Source organism: Leishmania martiniquensis, chromosome 10 (genome assembly GCF_017916325.1).
Source record: "Leishmania martiniquensis isolate LSCM1 chromosome 10, whole genome shotgun sequence".
Taxonomy (NCBI): domain Eukaryota; phylum Euglenozoa; class Kinetoplastea; order Trypanosomatida; family Trypanosomatidae; genus Leishmania; species Leishmania martiniquensis.
This window is the reverse complement of record NC_090145.1, coordinates 395,586-416,546: the sequence shown is the minus strand read 5'-3', so window position 1 is coordinate 416,546 and position 20,961 is coordinate 395,586. Positions and strand designations below refer to the sequence as shown.

General features: G+C 62.1%; 4 protein-coding genes across 4 annotated transcripts; all 4 read left to right on the top strand.

The window, feature by feature from the left end:
* Nucleotides 1-6,457: 6,457 nt before the first annotated feature.
* On the top strand, nt 6,458-11,848 carry LSCM1_07064 (uncharacterized protein; the record flags this gene model as incomplete). Its single annotated transcript, XM_067324453.1, has 1 exon — nt 6,458-11,848. The coding sequence occupies one exon, from the start codon at nt 6,458-6,460 to the stop codon at nt 11,846-11,848; it is 5,391 nt and encodes a 1,796-aa protein (XP_067180657.1).
* A 738-nt stretch (nt 11,849-12,586) lies between these two features.
* LSCM1_07063 (uncharacterized protein) lies at nt 12,587-14,227 on the top strand (the record flags this gene model as incomplete). The annotated part of the gene is made up of 1 exon (XM_067324452.1): nt 12,587-14,227. One exon carries the CDS (start codon nt 12,587-12,589, stop codon nt 14,225-14,227), a length of 1,641 nt encoding a protein of 546 aa, XP_067180656.1.
* Nucleotides 14,228-15,167: 940 nt separating this feature from the next.
* On the top strand, nt 15,168-15,899 carry LSCM1_07062 (uncharacterized protein; the record flags this gene model as incomplete). Its single annotated transcript, XM_067324451.1, has 1 exon — nt 15,168-15,899. The coding sequence occupies one exon, from the start codon at nt 15,168-15,170 to the stop codon at nt 15,897-15,899; it is 732 nt and encodes a 243-aa protein (XP_067180655.1).
* A 1,751-nt stretch (nt 15,900-17,650) lies between these two features.
* Nucleotides 17,651-19,309, top strand: LSCM1_07061 (uncharacterized protein; the record flags this gene model as incomplete). Its single annotated transcript, XM_067324450.1, has 1 exon — nt 17,651-19,309. The coding sequence occupies one exon, from the start codon at nt 17,651-17,653 to the stop codon at nt 19,307-19,309; it is 1,659 nt and encodes a 552-aa protein (XP_067180654.1).
* Between the last annotated feature and the right edge of the window lie 1,652 nt (nt 19,310-20,961).

The following is a 20,961-nucleotide window of genomic DNA, read 5'->3' as shown; positions in this document are numbered from 1 at the left end:
GGGAGATGCTTGTTGCGTGCAGTCGTGTGTGTGTGTGTGTGAACGAGAGAGAGAGAGGGCACCACGTACACACGGAGGGGGAAGAGAGGGAGAGATGCCGGTGAGTAGGCAAGGAATGGCGCATGCTCTGCCGGTCGTCCCACGTTGTTTTCTGTGTATCCATATATATATATATATATTTGATTGTGTGGGCGGGCGCTGAGTCTCAGCCCTCCTCCTCCCCCCTCTCTTGTCGCTCTCCTTTGAAGCGCTACCGCGGCCAACTCGTCCACACACGCACACATACCCGGTCGATGCCATCGAGGACGGCGGAGGTGTGACCAGTGCATTCTGTAGAGCGAAGGGTACCCTCGCGCTCACGCATCCCACTTACACACGCGCACACGCCGGTAACGCTACGTGCAGGACGCGGGACGCAATTCATCGGCCATCTCTGCGCATTCCGCTGAGGCTGTCCACATCGTCGTCGTCGCCCCTCGCACTCTCTGCCGCGCAGCCATCGGCGCTGCCTACAGCAGTCGTAGGAGAAGTCAGTGAAGCCTCCACGCCGCACAAACGAGAAGGCACGCGAGCCGCGGTGGGGGCCCCGGTAGCCATCCTGTAATCGGCGGCGCGCGTAACAATGGCCGTAGAGAGGAGGCTGCGGTGCGTGAGTCGATGACCGGCGCTCAGCTGCACAAGCAGGTGCGTCAACTAGAGGAAGAGCTGCGCAATCAGCAACAGCAGCTAAGGTGATGAAGGTGCGCCCCACACGGCGAGATCAGGGGACACGGCGGCCCCCACCGAACCCGATCTCCCGGATGGGATGCGTGCCTTGCGTTGCCCTTCACAGCACCGACGGGCACCAGTGGCCCCTGACACTCCCTGGGCCCCCGCTCGAGGTGGTCCTCTGAGCAACCACACCAAGACACCCTACCCTGTGCCAGCGGGGCAGAAAACTGGATGATCGATGAAAGCACGGTGAGCTTCTCCGTGCACTATGCGGTGCTGGAGAGGACCGGCATTGGAAACCTCACCCACGACGCAGCCGCTGCGGTTGTGCAGCGAGGACAATGCAGAGGCGAAGGCATCACCGGTCCGCGCAGCGACGTGGGTCCACTCTCCACATGGAGCCTCGAAGCGTTCACACCTCCGATGTGGATGGCGGTGCCGACTTGTCACCACCGGCGTGGTTCATGCTGCAGCTGCAACGCCTGCGAGCTAAGCAGGAGCAGCAGCGGAGCCAGAGGCGAGAAGAGATGCCGGGCATCGTGTCTCGGGCTGTAGCCGACATGCGGCGTGTGGCATCACCGCTGCCACACGAGCGGCAGCGTCGCTTAGCAGCCTCTGATAGCGGTGATGGGGGGAGGGAGCCTCGGGAACAGGCGATCGTGCGCCGTGACGCAGCGTACGGGGCGAAACAAAAGGATGGCACGAGCACAGCAGCGCCGGAGTGCTTTCTGGTCGATTCTCCAGGCAGTGCAGGAGACAGCTTCCGTTGCAATCAGCACAACTTGAGCGATTAGAGGTGCGCGTGCACGCACCGCTCCTTCCTCACATGGCACCTCACACGCATCGCAGTGCGGAGGCCTTGTCCTTCACCGTCGTTGGATGCACATCCTGCTGACGTTGCGGTAGCGGAGGGAGGGGGGGTCATCGCACTGCGTGCCGTTGTGGCGGCACAGACTGTGCCCTTTCTCTTCTCACCGTTCCTGCGTCCTCACGGAGACGAGTGTCCGTCGGGGCTGAGCCAGCAGCAGTCAGAGAGAGATGGCTGGCCTTCGCCACTTTCTGGGAGAGAGCCTCACTCGACGAGAGGCACAGCTGCCACTGACGGCGTCGGTAACTCGGCCGCCAAATCTGTTCGACATGAGCGGCAGGGGGGTATTTGGGTCAATGGACGGTCCTCCGCGTGCGGTGCAGCGGGTACCGCGCAGAACGCATCGGTTCATGTGCGCAGCCGTGGCAGTCGCGCCCGTCGCGCAGCCCCCCCCCACTCTACCACAGACCCATTGCCCATCACCCCGTCCTCCTTCGAAGTCACTGGTAGGCGTCTGCAACGAATAATACGAGGAGGCTGCGACGACAATAAGAAAAAGGGGGGGTTGGGGAAGATTAGCGACGTGGCAGCTCATTTGGACGTCGACGGCAGTCTCAGCAGCGAGCCGAACGCGACGCCACCCTTGCTGGCAGGGCGGCGTCTGCGAGCAGTTATCATCTCCCCCCTCACATGCCCGCCGTTTTCGGCGCGTAGTTCATGGCGTGGTGTCCCCATTTCACATTCACGGCTGCACATGTGTCGGTGCATCTACGCACACGTCGGTGTTTTGGCGTGCCGTTGGATGGCTGAGGATCGGCCCCTATCTCATCCACTCTCGCACCGCCATTTCTTTTTTTTTCGCGCTCCCTCTCTCTCCCTCAGCACGCTTGCTTCCATCACCTCCCTTCCTCTAGATGACGCGTCGCGCACACTCCACTTCAAACGTCACTCGGCCAAAGCAATGCCCAACCAGTGCACGAGAGCGTCGCCTCCTCTTGTGTTGGAGGGGGGGGGTAAGAGTGCATCTGTGGTGGAAGCGGAACTCTGAGCGCAGGTCCTCCGCAGCGCTGGTCTCGCATTGCCACCTTCACGCCTCCCGATGAGCCCACACAGACTCCTCTCCCCGTTTCGAAGGGGGGCGTCATTGTTCTTGCGCCCTGTATCCCATCTCGCCACAGAGCCTCTCCATCATCCTTGCCTCTTCCCCTCCCCTCTCCTCCCCGCCCCCTCGCTGTTGTCTCTTCACCTGCACCGGCACTCATTGGCGTCCCCCCCGCACGGGCGGTAGCTGGAACCGCACATTAACGAAAAGCAGCAACATGCTTCGCCTCCACCATGTCGGTGCAGTTGCAACAGCCGTCGCCGCGGCCGCGCTGCCGCGTGTGAGTCGCCCAAGCGCCGCCTCGTCGCTACCTTGCGTCTGTGTAGCGATGAAGACAGCTCCTGCTTGTCTACCCGCCACTCGATCGACGGCGTTCGCAACGATAGTGGTTCCTCAGCGCCAGCTCCGCGTTTCGTCTTCAAGCCTTCGCCATAGCCCTCTTTGCTTCGCTGCAACGCCGACGCCGGCCTTCCTGCGAGGGGCACGGCTGTGCGCGCCGACCCCTCTTTCTCGGTCCGCCATGCAGTATCGCTGGATACGCGTGAAGGGTCAGAATACGGGTCACGCGCAGCACGACGGCGGCGCCGAGGGCACCGGTAAAGAGGGTGCGGAGTCGAACTCGAAGACAGAGGGCGTGGGCGAGGACGGCGATGCGCAGCGCGGCTCGTCCGCGAGGGGCAACAAGAATGCCCGCAAGGGTGAAGCCAATAAGAGGAGCTTCATAGATCACATCCGTGGCTTGCGCGACGACTACACTAATTTTCCGCACATCTACAACAGTGTCAACGCCATTAATTTCGTCATCTTCACCGTCTTTTGTCTCTGCAGCACCGGCAGCAACACGGAGGAGCGCTGGTGGCTGGAGAAGTGGGGGGTCGACAACCAAATTCACCCGTGGACGTGGCTGCTGCACTCTTTCTTGACGAACAACTTCCTGGCGATGACGTTCGCGATGATGCTGCTGCACACCATGTGTCACCATCTCCTCCCCACGCTCGGCTCCCGCGGACTAATGATGTACTGCGGCAGCACCGCCGTCATATCAGGCGCGATCATCTTCCTGGGCAATCGCCTCTACTACGGCAGCACGGCCTCCCCAGAGAAGCAGTTCGGTCCGTGGGACATCGTTTCCAGTTTGTTCGTGATAGAGTACGTACATCACGGCCTGACACCCATGGCCATCTTGAATAGCTTTAGCGGCTGGATCAAGTACGCGTGCTGGGTGGGTGAGATCTGCATCCTGTACTTCGACTGGCAGCCAACGCTGGTCGGCACGTTGGTCGGGCTGGCACTGTGCAGGGGAGTGCAGCCGTTTAAGGCGGCGAAGCGGTCGACGAAGGCGGCCTAAATCCTAACGAAAGAGAAAGAAAGGGGGAGGGAGAAGGGAGGCGACGATAAACGGCGCAAAGGATGCGTGAGGGGAAAGCGGGGGCGGGGGGAGAGGATAGAAGTAAGGGCAGGGGGAGTGGCTGGTGATGTCGCGGTGCTCCATGCAGCACCAATCCATGAAGGACGGCGGCGGTTCTACGAAGAGAGAGACGGCGCATGTCACAAGCAGCGTGTGACCGTGCAGTCCATACCTCCCTTCAGCCTTTCCTTACCCTCTCCGACACAGACACGGACACACCACGCACGCACACACCTCTCTATCCCCCCCCGCCTCTCCTCCACCCGTTGAACAGCGTAAGGCAGCAATGAATACAACTCTTCACATCATTGCTTCTTCTTTTTTCGGTCCGTATTGGTGTGCACCTCTTTGTACCTCTGGACGTATCCCTATACGCGCACACACGCACATATGTGTGTGTGTGTGCACCCGCTCCCCCCCTCGTTTGCGGTGAGGGGAGGGGAAGGGGGGAGGGCGTACTCTCTGCCTTCGCTGTTGCCGTCGTCGCCGCTGCCCTTTTCCTTTAGTTTTTTTTCTCTCTCTACAGCCTCGCTAATGAGAGACACACACACACACAATGGCGTGGCAGTGACGGGGGAAACGGAAAGAGGTGAAAAGAAGAGGGGCAGTGATGCGTGTAATGGGTGTGTGTAGGGGGTGTGCGTTCTTCCGCAACCGTCATCATCATCAGCCGCAGCAGCACCTCTACACACACATACACACCTGCTCGCATCTCTCTATTCGATCATCGACACACTACCACCATCATCCTCTGCGCCCTCCAGCGCACCCACCGGCCGGCCCACCGACTCCCTCTCCTTCTTGAAATGTCCCTTTCCCTTTCGTCCGACTCTCTACTGGTGTCGAGGCGCTCATGGAACTGCTTCGCTCCTGAAGAGGTGAGCCGCGCCGCTCCGGCACGCCACTGCACTCCGTCACTCGCGCAAGTGTGTACGGGGAGGGGAAAGGGGGGCGGAAGCGCGCAAGAGGATCTGTGCTGCGCCTCCCCGTACCCTTTTCCCTCCGACCCTCACTCTCGCTCGCTCTCTTGTATGCTGACTGGACTCTTTCAGTTCCGCGTGCCTTTCAAGTTGCCACCTTGACCCTCCTCCCGCCCACCCCTCTGCGCTCTCGCCATACATCCTCCCGTTTTGGGGGGCAGCAGTAGCCGGTGTTGCACGACCAGCTGCACGTGCGCACCACACTCCCCACAGACGGAGAGACCACACGACACAACCCGTCAGCAGGCAAACACACACTCACTTTCACACGCGCACACACACACAGAGAGAAAGAGAGAGAGACGCAGACGCAGACGCCTCTCCCCCCACCTGCCTGTGTGTGTGTGTGTGATCTATTTTTCGTTGTCTTCGCAGCGCTCACGGTACGTCCATCCCGCCCGCGCGATCGGCTCCCTTTCGGCCATCCGCGCCCTCTTCTCAGGCCCTCTCCCCTTTCGCCCGACTTCTCTGCAGATATTTTTTTTTTGCACAAAGGACGGGCCCCCTGACCGCTGACACAGGGACAGACCGCGATGCAAAGAGGGAGGGCGCAAGTGCGGAGTAAGGCTTGAGATCGAGGTAGCCGCTCTCTCTCCGTAGAAGGCTCCTCACCGCCTCTCGTGCCTGCGGCTCTGTGCGCGTGTGTGTTGCCGGCGCCTCGGAAGAGAGAGAGAGAAGTGGGAGGAGAGGAAGTAGCGGGTCAGCAACAGCTGCTCTTCAACCCGTCCTCTCACCACCATCGCCGCTCGCCCCTCTTTTTTTTTTCACTCTCCTTTACCGTTCTTTACCATTAGACATCACCTGCTTTCCCCTATTCTCTGCGCCCACAGAAACCACTGAGGCAGAGAGAGAGCGCGCGCGGGGGCAGGGCGGAAGGCGGAGGGCATCACCGAACTCGCTCACGTGCCAAAGGCCACGCACGCAGGGAACGAAAAGAGGCAGGCAGGCAGCTACGCAAGCAGACAAGGGTCACCGTGCGCTGTGGACGGGTCAGTTCATCGCCAGGCCGTCTAGCGACATACGGGTGCCACAAAGGGCCCCTCCTCCTCCCTGCGCCTCTCACACTCGCACATACACAGGCACACACTCTTTTTTTGTACCCCTCAGAGCTGTGCCGCTTTTTGTACACTGTTGCAGTCGCCATCGCGCGACCGTCCTTTTCTCGTCGTGAGGTGTTCCTGTTTGGCTGCCTGCTCCCACACACACACACACCACCACCACCTCTCCCCCTTTTTTCCCATTACCACGCAGCTGAATACCTCCTCAAGTGGGTTGGTGTCCCCGCCGCTCCTCTTGTCTCTCTCTTCCTCTCTCAGCTCCACCTGATGAATCCTCTCGACTACCTAACCCCCGATGTCTTCACGCGCACCTGGGGAGCACCCACACGCGTCGCGCACTCACTCGGGTCGCACATATGCGTCGTGGGACCTCGTTACGAACGCATAGCAATGGCGACTGTGGCGATGGAGAGCAGCAGCTCAGCGCCGCCGCCTCAGTTTGAGGTCGTGTGTACCGGTTGCACCCGCACCTTGCTGCCGACTCCGCACTCTGGCAGCTGCCCTCTCGACTACACCGCCCTCTTCGTGACCCTGTATCGCCAGCAGAGTGAAAAGATTGCTCGCCTCCACGCATCACACCCAGTGCCGCTCCTCGCACCCGACTCGCCACGAGCAAAACAAGTGCATGCCACCTCCCCTCCTAATGCTGCTGGCTGGACAACGACTCGCACCCCTCTCCCGTCCGCAGCAGCAGCAGCAGACACTTCTCTGAACACGGTACTCGACGGTCGTGGGCATGACGCGGAACGCTTTGGGGCGTCTTCAGACCTCTCAGCGGCTCCTCCCGCACGTTCCTCAGAGGAGGGGCTCGCTGTCGTGGAGCGTCCCGTCCCAGAGTCGGTGGCTGCGGCAATGGCGCGGGTGACGGCGGCGCCGTCAAGCCCTGTAGGAACGGTAGATCACCATCAGCGGCCGCCACGGCCAAATCCGCAGCACATGCAGTACCGCGTCGGCCGCAGCGGCAGCACGCAACTCATTTCTCTTCCGGGTCCACACGCTGGGCCGCCTTCGGACGACTACGGCGACACCCTAGTCGCCCACACACCGCACACGGAGGACGCTGCGCCCCGGCCGACGGCACGTCGTGTCCTGTCCGCATCCCTGCACCCCCCGGCGGACCTTCCACCGTCGCCCACCGACGCCTCTTCAGCGTCTACCTCAGTGCCGCGCGCCAGCGTCTCACTCGTCTCGCTCGCCGCCAGCTCCATCCGCCCCTCTCCGACCCTGCCGATCGCTACGGCAGCGGTGGAGATAACCGCGCTGCCCAGTAGCACCGATCGCCGACACAGCCTCGTATGTCACGACTCACCTCATCTTGCCGACAGAGGCGACACGCCAGGTGAGACATCCATGACAGAGGTGCAGCAGTCGGGCAGACCTCCTTCGTGGCACCGACGTCAGCGCATGAGCGGTGGCCAGGATGTTTCGGGGGTGGCCGTGGTCGGCCCTGCAGGCGCCCACGACGAGGCTGACGCACAGGAACGACTACAGCAGCAGCTTCCACGCGCTCTGGCTCGGCAGCGTGAGGTCGAGCGACTCATGTTCGGTGCTGACGGCGGCGGCGAGGGCGACACAAGGAGGCCGCACCAACACACAGAGGAGCCCCTGCCTCTCGCCTCAGACGCTTCGGACGCACATCATCCGGCGAGTGTGGGACCACGAGGAGGGCGAGCACCTGGTGCCGCTGCGCCCTACCCGTTCCACCGAGCCAGCACAGATGATGGCACGGAGGGGATTCGTGCAGACTCGGTCGTCGCGGCTCGGGGATTGCCTCTCGCCTGCACACCAGCGTGCAGCCGTGCTAGCACCTCGCCGTCACCGCAGCCACAGGACAACTCATCGCGGTGGCGGAGAGGAGCATCTGCTCACAGGCGGCGGCCGCAGCCCGGCGCCGCGCAGCGTGGTCCCCGCGACCATCAGCAACTGTCGCCGTCCCCGGCAGCGGCCGCGGAGGAAGATGCCCACAGCCGCTACACAGCATTCGCGTCGCAGCTCACTTCTCGTACGTCGTATTCCGCGCCCGCCTCCTCCGACGCCGTGTCGCGATCTGCAGCACCACCGGCGGTGTCGGCCAGCGAGCGCACGGCCCACATGCCTTCCTCGCCGTCCATAAGGGCCGATCGCGATGAGCCCAGCGCCTCTCTGCACGCCTCCTCGGCCTTCGCCACCGCTGGCGTTGTCGATGTAGACGGCACCATGGCGAGGCCTTCGTCTTCGATCTCGGTGAACCTCTCGTGTCGACCCTCACTGCCGCTCAGAGCACTCACAGATGACTCCCTGTCGAGCCGGCCGCTGAGCGAAGAGGTGTGCGGCGCAGAGAGCACTCGGTGTCAGGGCAGTCGCAGTCGAACCGTCTCCGCCTGCGCATCCTTCCAACGAAGAGTGAGCTGCACAAACAGTCCTGCGGCGCACGGGAGAGACGCGGCGGCAGTGACAGCCGCAGTGGATGGGGGCACCGATGGCTATCGAGCCCGGAAGCCGGAGTCCCGCGACGACTTTGATGATGAGCGATGCACGCAGGAGGCGTACTGGGACGGGGTGCTGGAGGAGAACGCTGGCGCGTTCGATATGGACACGCCTGTCGTGCGGCGAACCAGCCCTGGAACGAGCGGCGGTACCGGCGATAAGAGCCGCAGTCGGCGCAGCAGTAGCACCCCAGGCGCTGCCGCGTCACGGGACCAGATTTCAGCGCGGGCGGCGTTAGTGGGTGGCGGTGGTGACGACCTCGCGCGCGGCCGTCGTAGCTGTCAAGATTCCTGGCCGCCGCCCTTCTCCTGCACCGCCTCCATGTCATCGTCTTCGTCTTTGTCACTCGCGCCGCGCCACGCTCGCACCGACACGAAGGCCGGCGGCATCGACATGGACGCAGCGTTTGAGGAGGTCGCGGAGGCCGGCAGCTCAGTCCACGTTCAGGCGCTGACCGCCACGACGTCGCCGACGGTTTTTCTGTCCGACATGTTATGTCTCTCCTTCTCGCCCGACCACGCGAGCGATGGCTCAGCGACCTTCGGCAACGATGTCGGCGAGGCCTTCCAGGAGTCCGACAACGCTCACGTTGTTGAGGCGCAGAAGACGCGACTCGGGGGCGAGACACATGTGGATGCCGTCCGATGTCGCTACACTTCCGGGGTCGGCGGCCATCGATGCCCCGCGCCGTCCTTTCTCGGTGACGATGGCGACAACAGCCTTCCTTCCAACAGCACTGCGTCAACATCATCTAGTCCGCCCTCTCAGAACCACACGGCCATGCGTCGTGTGACGGGCATGGAGGCGGCGGCGGCGGTGTCGGACAGTAGCCTGTCAGCCTTGACACTTTCGCCGCTCGTCGTGTCGCATGGCCGGTGCCGGACCACCGCCTCCGTCGCCAGAGCCGCCCCTTCAGCCTGCACACCGCACCGAGTTACCGGGCGCCTTGCACTATCCGCAGACGAGCGGCGCTTGCACGCCTCGACGGCGAGCACTGTTGCGTGGGGTAGCGCCACCAGCGGTGACCACCGCAATGCCGCAGCGGCAGTCGCCACGACCACCTCGCACACATCCGCGAGCTCCTCGGCCGCGGCCGCGGCGACGGCCTGCCTCCCCGCCACCCCGGCCGAGTCTTCGTCGCGGTCCTCTCTACTCTCCATCTTCTCCACCCCAGCGCAGACGCGTTTGCAGTCACTGTTGCAGGCGTCCACGTGGTTCACGGCGACGCCGTGCTCGCGCGCCACGAAAAATAGGAGCTGCAAGAGCAACAGCAGCAGCAGCGGTGAGGGTCACGAATATCTGCCTATTGCCCACCAGAGGGAAACGGGCAGCGATGACAAGCATGTGCGCGGCAGCGGCGGCAGCGGCAGCAGCAGCATGACACCAACGCGTCTATCCCTTGCCTATACGTTCCCTGCGGCAGCGCAGGCATCTGCTGGTGTGGACATGACCGCGTCAAAGGCAACTGCCTCGGAAGCCGCCTCGGCAGCAACACCTGGTGGGGCGGGAGGCGACAACGCAGCGCCTTCCACTGGGGATGGCGGCGCGAACTGGCTGTCGCGCGCTCGGGAGAGAGAGATGCAGCTCTTCGACCGCGTCACACGCCACACGCATGCGCGAGGCGGCTCGAGGGCGAAGGCACCCAAGACATACAGCCTGGCTTGCTCTCCTAAACAGCCGCCGTCCTCGTCTCCCTCGTCGCCCTTGCGGTACTCGACCGGCTCGCTCAGCTTCTTCCTCGCGGCAGCGGCGACCTCTCCAGGTAGTGAGGGTGGGACCCGTGCCAGCGGTGGTTTCGGACTCAGCGGAGACGACGAAGGTCGACGCATGCGCGCCGGAAGCAGTGGAGTGTACGGCAGTGCGGTCGCGCAGCGACGTTCGTGGGCGCCGCGGAAGCAGCAGCAGGATCGCCAGCGTCGGCGACAGTCATACTCGTCCATGGGTATTCACACCCCATCTGTTAGCTCCCAGCGTCTCAGTCGCACATACAGCAGTGGCAGTGGTTTAAGCGAAGCCTTAGCAGTAGCGCCGCAGCGGCTGACGTTCGGGAGTGCTATCGCCTCCGTCGCCGGCCCCAACAGCAACATCAGTAGCGCCGAGTGCTGGCAAACGGCGTCCTCTACCCCGGTGGCGCTGGCTCTCTCACATCCAGGCCAGCAGCGACAGTACCGTGCGCCCCCGCCACCCTACGCTGCATCCCCTGATGATGCGTTCCGTCGCGGTGACCTTGGCGAAGAAACGGTGAAAAGCAGTCGCCGCTCGCTGTTGCTACCGTCTAACCCGCGCGCCGCCTCGCCGCGGCAGTCGTGGGCGCAGCCGACGTCGTCGCCCCTGCTGCTCTCGCCATTGGCCCCTCGTACGCCGAGTGGGCGGCCTTCACTCTCGTCCACCGAGTTCACACAGGCCCCACTGCGACACGGCGAGACGCGAGACGGGTTCAGCAGTTGCTCTCTCCCTTCTACCTCAGTCGCGGGCGCAGCGGCGCAGCGACCGCTGCGCCTGCATGGCTCCTCTCGTCGTAGCCCCAGCCTTGGCAGTGGCAGCTTCGGAGGCGGCTGTCACGACGTCGGCGGGCGCCATTACACGAGTCGTGCCCTGTCCTTCTCGGTACTGCGCTCACCGTCGTCCGCCCTGGCGACAACGCCCGTCTGGGCAGGGCTGGAGCATGCGGCGGTGGTTTCCACGCCACTGGACGGACGCATCGACGCTGTTTCTCCGTCTCCCCTCAACAGCAGCCGTCGACGTCGCACGAGCGGCAGCGGCCGCTCTCGCACATCAGCACTCCTCGTGCTGCAGCCCCAGTCAGCGCAGTCGAGAGCCTCTGCAACGGCGCCGCAGCCGACTCTTGCCGACGAGTTGCGCTTGTTCGCTAGCCCGGCCTTCCCCGCGGCCCTTTCTCAGCCGCTGGCGTCCGCCTCCTCCACGTCCCCGCCGCTCATGACCACCTTCATCGCCTCGCCGCCGCGGAGGACGGGGCCGTCCGCCTCCACTAGTGCGCCACCTCACTCGTCTTCTCTAGCACATTCCCATCACCAACGGCCTTCTCTCCCACCGGAGCTGCTGGCCCTGCTGCAGATGCGCAGCTCAGCATCGTCGACAACAGCAGCAGCAAAAGTGTCACGCCACGATCCAGAGGAGGCGTCGGCATCGCCAGACGCGGCAGAGACGGCGTCAATGGCCCCACCGTGCGCCTCCCCTTCTCCCGGCAAGTCGGTGCAGAGGCGCGGCTGCAGCGAACGGTGCGAGGTCAATGTGGAACAGAGACAGCAAGGCCCCTCCACCCCACACCGAAGCGGGCCCCTCCCACCGCAGTGAGAGGGGAGGCGGGGTACAGAGGGAAGAGGGTTCGTTGACGGTCGCGTGGGTGACGTGCATCCTAGCGTCAACAGGCGACAGAAAGAGTCCCCTTGTGCATATGGATGTGCGTGCGCTCATCATCTACGCTGTCCTCAGTCAGTATCGCGGCGTTGCCCACCTCTATTCTCTCTATCGTTGTGGTCATCGGCGCCATCGCTCCCTTCGAGTCTCTCCGGGGAGTGGCCTTCGTGTGTGTGTGTGTGTGTGCGTGCGTGTTTGCCATTGTCGTTTCGCTGTACTCCCTGACAGGCCTCCTATTCTGTAGTGCGCGTGCGTGCGTCTTCTCATAGATGTGCACGAGCTAGTGACGGCCGCTGTCCACTTCGCTTAGATGTACGCCTCCTGTCTGCCTTGCTAGAACCCCTCGTCGTGTGCCTGTGTGTGCTTCTACGCAGATGCACTCACGCACCCGTCCCCCCTCCCTCTCGCGCCCCATCGCCTCGAGCCCGCCTGGTCAGCGCGGATGCTGTTCTTCTCGCGTCGTCCAGTGATGCATCTCTGCATGAGCCACACTGACCTGCAAGCCCACGCTCGCCGTGACGGGAGTGCGTGTCTTGGCCGGTCTTCACGTGAATGTACCTACGAGCCCATCCCCCCTCCCCTCCCTCGTCTCCGTCCATGTCTCTCTTCGTGCTCCTGCGACCGACCATAAGGGTAGGCCAGGGCTGTATCCCCCTCTGCCCATATGCAAAGCTCATGCCATCTTCTCGCTCGTCCTCCAAGTCCCTGCAGCAGCAGCAGCAGCACCGCGGCACAAGCACCAGCGCTACCGTGTCTCCAAATTCGTTAGGCCGAAAGCGTGCACGGCGGGACGATGGCATGTCAACCTCGACGACACCGTCCCACGCCCCACTCAATGCGGCGCAAGCGCAACGTAGCACAAAAGGGGGGTTAAGGCATAGCTCTGAAGATGGCCAACGCACAGCCACCACACCAGCGCCCTCCCTCGATGCCTCCAGCCACTATTCTAATGCGCCGCCGGGACGGCGACCACGAAAGGCGGGCACGGGAGACAGCAACCCCACTCTTCACACTGCGAGCGAGGAGAGCTCGATGGATGGCCATCCCCGCCTCTCGGCGCTCGGTGCTCCTCCGACGCGCGGCGTAGGTGTTGAGGAGCCCGCTGCCCATGCGCCCGCATCATCTTTTTCCGGCACGATCGCCCGCGCGAACTCGAACGGTCGCCGCGAATTCGTCGTGATGATCAATCACAAACGCATCACTGTTCCTGCCGAGCATCCGCTTCTTCGCCCTTGTGATTTGTTTGCCCCGCGCGCCACGAAGACGGTCGCGGAAGACAGTCGGCAAGCCGCTGGTGCCGATGAAGCCGACGACTGTGTCGCCGCTGCCGAAGAGGCTGCGTCGCGCCCGCTGCACTGCTACGGTGACCGGCCGGTGCTGTTGCTGGACTGCACCGGCGCACTGCGGCAACGCCGTCAGCGCCGTCAGCGACGGCAAGAGCTGCAGTCTCGCGCCTCACAGCTGGCCGCAGAACGCGCAGACCTCCTCCGGACGCAGAGTCTGTGGTCCACCCGACTCACTCGCGCGCGGCGGCAGAGCAAGCAGCCGACCGCCCCAGCGGCCGCGGTGGACGACGTCGGTGGTGCCCCTGACAAGTTTGGAGGCGACTCGGCAGGTTCGGAGTCTTGTGACGCTGCCGTGGGTTGTGCCTCCATGAAGCATCTCTTGTCAGAGCTGTCGCACCGACGTAAATCGAACACATGTGAAATGAAAGAGGTACGTGACGAGCTGCTGGCGCTCTTACAGCAAAAACGTGAACAGGCATCCACACGTGACGGCTGTGTGCTGATGCTGCCCTCACCGGAGACGGGGGAGGTACGGCTGCTTCCCGGGCATCACTACCGCACCGTTTGCTTTGTGGGTGACGAGCTGTGTGAGGTGCTGCCGAGCGACTCCCGGGACAGAAATGTGGCGCCGTTGCGCCGTCGGCAGCATCGCGCACCGCCGCTGCGGGCGTCGGCGTCCGAGGGGATTGCGCGTGTGCTCTCCGAGAGTGATGAGGACGGCGCTGAAAGCGAGCGAGCGTTGGCGAAGGCGAACACGAGGCCCCTCTGGGCCAAGGCAGAGCTGCTGGGCTACGCGCTTTACCTCCGCCAATGCCGCAGGAACCCGCAGTATCGCTCCTGCCGCGGCGCCACACTGGATGCCGACCGCACCGTCGACCAGGAGCTGCGCGATGGATGCACTGACGTTGGAAAGATCGCGGCGACTATCAGTTACGACATGGTGGACAACTACTTTGCCCTTCCGTCGTGTGAAATGGCGATGTATCGGGAGTGGGCGACGGACAAGCTCAAAGGACCGGCGCTACAGTAGTGCTCTCGAGGCCTGCGCCGCTGGCTGCTAGGCGCTTATGTGCGACACCTGTGTCGGCGCGCAGCCTCTCCTGCCGCGGCTGGAGAAGCGCGTCTTCTGCCCTTCATGAGCATTCCTCGCCGGCACTGGCGCACAGGGTGTGGTGTACTGGCTTGACTGCCGCGGTCGCGCTGGGCGAAGCGGGGGATGGGGCTGTCGTGCACTCGGCTTCCTCTTGGGCGCTAGAAGAGTGCGCAGTACGACGCGAGCACACAAAAGAGGCAGAGAAAAGGGTGTGTGGTCCTGTGGCGATAGGGTCGAGAAGGGAGGTACGTGCATATGTGTGTGTGTGTGTCCCTTCCTGTCATTCGATTGTTGCGGTAGCGCACACGGCCACCAGGACACCTTTCTCTGCTTGTTTCTTTGTGCGCCCGTCTCTGTCTGTCTGTCTTTCCCTGCTCTTTCTCTTCCGTGGTGGTAAAGGCGCGGTCGCCTTGCCGTCTGCCCAGACATGCACGCACGCACGCACACACATGTCACTTCCTCTCTCCTCCCTCCTCCTCCTCCCTCTCCTCCCCCTTCACGCTCACCGCTCCCATAAATAACGATATGTGCACACATATGTGTATATGTAAGCACGCATGTGTGACTGTCCATCAATGCTCTCCTCCTCGCTCAGTAACGCTCTCTCGCTCGGTCTATTTCCTCTCCTCTCCTCTCCTCTCCTCGCCGCTGCTGCTGCTGCTGCGAGTGTGTATGTGTGTGTGTGTGTGTTGGGTGATCGGCTCTGCTCTACAGCCTCTGCGCTGCAAAACGCCAACTTCCCATTAGACACTGTGAGAGGGAGGGCGAACACAGCAGCACGCGGGGCGGAGTATCTGTACCCCTCCCCCTCCCTCTCTCTCTCCTGCTCGGCATTTTTTTTTATCCTTTGCTGATCTTTGCCCACCCACCCCCGAAAATGTCCACGGCAGCCTACAAGGAGGCGGTAGAGGCACCAGTCACGGCTGCGCGTCGCCGCAAAGCGGGCCGCGTGAACTACTTGATCGAGAACGCCACCCCTGCGATGCTGTGCCTCGTGCGGGCCGCTGAGCCGAAGCCGTACACAGCACTCTCCCCCGAAGCCCTGTACGAGGCGGTGCAGCCGCACGACCACACGCTTCGCCCGTCACCGTTCATTGCCCATCAAGCGCTCATGGACTTCTACAAGGTGTGCGACGGCTACTACGGAGTGGACAGGGAGGAGGCAGACGTGCAGCAGCTCACCGCCTTTGAGCACAAGAAGTCGCAGAGCGTGGCACTGAGCGGCATCAATGGCGGCGGCAACAGCGGAGCCGCTCTGTCGTCATTGCTGCCTGGCTCTGCGTCCGCCGCGCCGCTGTCGTCTCTCTCTGCAGTCGCCGGTGCCACGTCGCCTCACCCGCTGCCGTCCCCCGACGATCCTAACCTGGCGAAGAAGCTGAATGACTACCGCATCGCGCAACTGCGCCGCAACGCCCAGCATGTCGATAACACAATTTACCACGCACACATGAGTAGCGGCGGCAGCCTCACGAGCAGTGCCGCGGGTGGGGGCGGTGTTGGGCTGTGCCACTTCTACCGCACACCCGAGGGCTGCCAAAGAGGCGCGGCGTGCCCATTTGCTCACCTGGACAGAAACGGGCAGCCGGTGAACCGGGCTGCAAAGCCGTGACCACGCGAAACGATCTGGGCAGCTGCACCCACCGCCACACACACACACATACACAGAGGTATATGACCAGAAGCGGCCGGTGCTAAATTGTGTATCCGCATAGCGGGCGGCCAGGATGAGGGCGCTCGTCTGCTGGAAAGCGGCCGCCGTGCGCATGTGTGGGCCCATACGTGCCTGTGTACTCCTCTCAGTGCTTTTACAATCGTTGCTCCCCTTCCCTTTCCCTCAAGTGTCTCGAGGAGAGGATGGCGGCGCACAGCGGGCCCTATCAGCGGCATTCCCGCGAGTGCCCATGCGGACGCAGCGCCAAATCAATCGAAAGGTGAGACCCACACATAAAGAAAAAAAAAACAGTTCTTTAACAGAGTGAGGAGGTGCGCTGCCCTGTACAGGCCGTGGATGTCGAGATCGTGTGTGTGTGTCCCCACGCCTGCGAGCAAAGAAGACGCGAAGGGGCGAGAGAGACACTTCGAGGGCGTCACACAGTAGCGCACACGCATAGACACGTGCGCCTCTCTCTCTCTGGAAAAGGGCGTACGATGAAGCCGATGTAAAACTTGCGCAGTTTGCGTGGCACCTGTGCTCGATTGCCGCCCCACGGCCTCCGCAACGTCTCTGCCGGTGCTCTCCTCCTCTACCCCGCACCCCTCTCTGCCTTGCACACACACACACACCTGCATACCGTCGTACGCACGTGTGTGTGTGTCTCTCTCTCTACCCCCCCTCCCCCTGTCTCTGTCCTACCATGCGTAGCCGCCGCACACCCATCACCAATCACCCTTCGCAAGCCGACAGGAAAGAAGCGTATCATCAGCCACAACGGGCACAGCATACACACACAGACACACCTCTTCTCGCTTACTTTTTTCTCTTTCAAAGCGCCGTCTGACTGTTGTGTGTCACCCCATTGTCGCTCACTTACCCCCGCTCCCTCTCCCTCTCTCGGAGTGCGTGTACGGGTGTCTATCCTATCTGTGCCATAGTCATTACCGCCTCTGCCCATCCATCCACCCACCCCTCCTCCTCCTCCCCAGCACACGCACTCAGAGAGAGAGAGGGCGGGAGGAAAGAAAGAGGGCATCGCCACGACTGATATATATATATGTGTGTAGAAAAGCGGGGGCTGCATACGTACTCCACGCAAGAGGGACACAACGGAGGCCCCCCTCCCCTCGGTGCTGCGCTCATCTAGCACTTACCGCTAATCTGGGCCCCTTTGCATCCTTCGCTCCTCCCTCTTCACCTTATCTGGTGCGGCTGCTTCCATTCGCATCCCACCCTCTGCCGCCACCCCAGCACGCACTCCCTCACTCGGCAGGAGTGGGCGAGGTCGACGTCCTGTCCTCTGCGCGCCAGATCGGCTCCTGTTTTTCTGGTTTCATCGTACAGAATCCCCCCTCCCCCTCTCGCCATTATCCATTCGCATCGTCAAGATCGTACGCACGAGAGAGCCCACACACGCACATACAAGCACAGGCTGCTCTCTCTCTCCGTTGCGCTGCGGTTTGTTGGTGGTTGTGAGTGGCGGTGGCGGCGGCAGTTGAGGGGATTCGGTTACCTCCGCACGACCACACACGCATACATACTTGCTACCACACACACCGCGCACGACCTTCTTTTTTTGTGTGTGTGTCTGTGTTTCCTTCAAGCGCGCAGACAGCAAGTGCGTGAGCTTTAGACCCCGCTCCCTTTCGCTCTTCCACCCGCCATAGCGCACAAGTGCACGCGAGCGAACGTCGTGGTGTGTGGCCATGGCACGTCCGTCGCCGGTGCCAGGGGTGAGGCGAGCCTCTGCTCCTCTGCTCCTGGCCACCTTCCTCGCGGTTCTCGCTGTTTCGCTTCAACCTCCAACTCCTGCACGGGCGCAATCCTCCGACTCTAGCGACTACTACGATGGCAGCTACTATTATCACGTCATCTTTCGGAGCGCCGCTGGTGGCGGCGACTCTATGGACGGCCCCAGTGGTGTGGGCAAGTACGGCGCTGTCGGCTACGGTGGCGCCATGTTGCAGACCGGCGTCGTCTTCTCAGATATGGGGGGTAGCGGCTCCGCCCTTCGGCACATCTCCAAGTCAGGTTTCATCTCCACCATTGCCGGCAGTCTCACCATGAAAGGCAACAAGGACGGCCCTGCCACAGAGGCCCTCTTTGGCGGCATCCCCAGTGGCGATAGCCGCGCCAACTCCGTTGTGTACGCAGAAGAGGGCTTCTACATGGCCGATACCCTCAACGACGCCCTTCGCCTCACGAACGCGACAACACGCGATACGACGACGATTTTGAACGCGACGGTTCTGAAGAAGCCGAGCTCACTCGCCGTCACCACCATCGATGGCCAAACGTCTGTGTTCATCTCCAACACCGGCCTCCACCAGGTACTGTTTTTCCCGAGCCTGGGCAGCCCAGTTGGGCAGGTGAACTTCACCGGCGACGTCTTCTTCGTCCCAGGCGCGCTCGCCGTCTTCCCTCATCTCAGTCGCGCCTTCATCGTGAACGCAACGACGCAGATTTACTGCTGGTTCTTCAAGCAGCCCGGATCAGCCTCGTGGAGGGTGAGCTCGCCTGCCGCGGCGGACTTCGGTCGAGCTCTCTCAGCGAGCGCCGATGGCACAAAGCTCCTGTATGTGACTAGCAACGGCACCACGCTCGCCGCTCTTGTCGCGGGCGCATCGCCGGTCGTCTCGCCGTCCCTACTACCAGAGAAGATCGCGGACTTTGACTTCGATGCCCTCGGCGGTGAGGTTCAGCTTTTCTTTCAGCGCACCACCGACAGCTGGTACATTCTGACAACAACCCAATTCATGATTGTCTCTGCGACCCCCATCTATCCAGATCGTAACCTAGGCATTGCGGCCTTCCCCACAGCCGCCTTCCCCATCAACGACAGCTGCCTCATGAGCCAGGCCTACTACTGGATGCGCATGGACACTGCAACGGCGTACCGCACTGAAGATTTCTTGAGCGAGTTTTTGGTACCGCCAGGGAACACGACAACGCTTGTGGCGGGCGACGTAAACGTCTCGGGGTGGTGCGGGAACGTCACGGCTGACTTCAGCAACGACAACACCATTCTGATTATGACATTCTTGGGCCCGTCAGGCTTCACCGCGCAGTCCACACAGGATTTACTAGTGGCCTCCCCGTGGTCAAACACGCGTGCGTTTCTAGAGACACTGAGGGACCTCGGGTGGGACCTGGGCCCTTTCTGCTTCTTCAACTGTACGACCACCTGCAAGGTTATTACGGCCCCCAAGTGCCCCGCCACCGCCGAAGCGGCGTGCGACGACGTGTGCAAGGGTGCCATCGCTTCCTCAGTGGTGATAGCGTTTGCTGGACTCCTTCTTATCTTGCTGATGATCGTTGGCCCATCCAACATCTTCACAGCAGTAGTGATGGTACCGATCCTTTAATTAGAGCTCACTGAGTCCCTTTGCCTGCGCGACCTCGTGTGTTTGGGTGGGATGGGGTGGGGTGCGTTTGTTGCTGTTGCCGTTGTGTAAAGCCGTGAGGAGGGGGGAGGGATGGCGCATGTTATTTTCCCTCGACTCATCAGCCGTAATTTGCCTCTGTCCTCGCTTGCCCTTTGAGCTCTCTCTCTCACGCGTGCAGCCGCACTCGTGTCTCACCTGCGCAAGACAAGCACCCTGAGGAGGCGGGAGGAGGCGGTATGCAAAGAGGTTTGGCATAGACAATCCGCACACACGACGGGGAAAGCGCTGCGTCTGATTTTTCCGTGGGGCGTGGTGGGGAAGGGGGAATGAGGGGATTGGTGGTCCTTCCCTCTCTCGATGTGTGTGTGTGTGGGTGGGTGGGTGATGATGGCGGTGTTCTGTTCCGTTCTGTCCGACGCGCCCGCGTTGGCGCATCCTCCGCTTTTTTCCCTCTTTTTTTTTTATCCGAACGCTCATCGTTTCTTTTGTTTTTCGCCTTCGGAATTTCTTTCGGTGTTTCCGTTTTGTGTGCCCCACCCCCTATCCCATTGCGTTCCATCAAACGCGCCTCGCCATCTCCCCCTTCCCATGTATGTATGCGTACACACACATACACATATACACATATATATATATATATACATGCGAATCTGGGCGCTGCCTTGCGAGACAGTGCCATTGGTTGTCCCGTACAGTTGTTTGTCTACTGCAGTCGCCCTTTTTTTTCTTGGCTTCTGTGTGTGTGTGTGTCCTCCCGTGTGCGCCCCCTCCTCCCTCCCTCTCACGTGCTTGTTTCATGCCCCGCGTCGACGACGACAGGAGAGAAATTCGCGAAAAAAAAATGAGCACATGCGGCAGTGGTCCTCACCGTCGTTTTGTCCCACCCATCCGCGCTCGCACAAGACGGAAAAAGAGTGCGAGATGTCAGAGTGCGTCGGCACGCGCTCCCTCCCCTCTCCTCCCCGATACGCGCATCACAGCGTACAGGAGATGGTGTGTTGGTGTCTCTCTGTCTGCGCCATCAGGAGCGATGCGGGGAGGCCGGGGGTGGGAGGGGGTAAGGCTCGTTGCACTTCCTCGCCCTTCTCGCCCCTCGTGCTGGGGCTAGAATGCGCGACAAGAGAGGGTGAGAGCGAGAAAAAGTTGCGGAGGGGTCCATCTCTGGGGGCCAGGATGATGGTGCTTGGGGGGGGATCGGCGGGGATGCGCATGGAGCCCCGGCCACGTCTTGTGGCACCTCGTCCTCCCCTTCCCTTCCCTCCGAAAGGGCGCCCCCCACCCACCCACCCACCTTTTCTTCTTCATGCCCCACTGTTCCACTGCTGCGACGGCAACTCGACTCCTCGCTCGCTTCTCGGACACCTCCACAGTTACCCATACATATCTGTACGTCCACCCTCCCCCCTCCCCCTCCCCTTAAGGCCGGCCTGCACAACGCAGCCAGCAGCTTCACACACACACACGCACATGGGTTAGTCAGAACGAGACGTAACAGAGAAAAAAAAAATCCCCATCTTCCCTCCCAAAAGAAATTCTGTACCGCCAGCCATACTCTCTGTTCGGACGGTGCCACGGCCTACCCCGTCATACCTCTGTGCGCGTATGCGCCTGTGACGGAAGGCAGCAGCCGG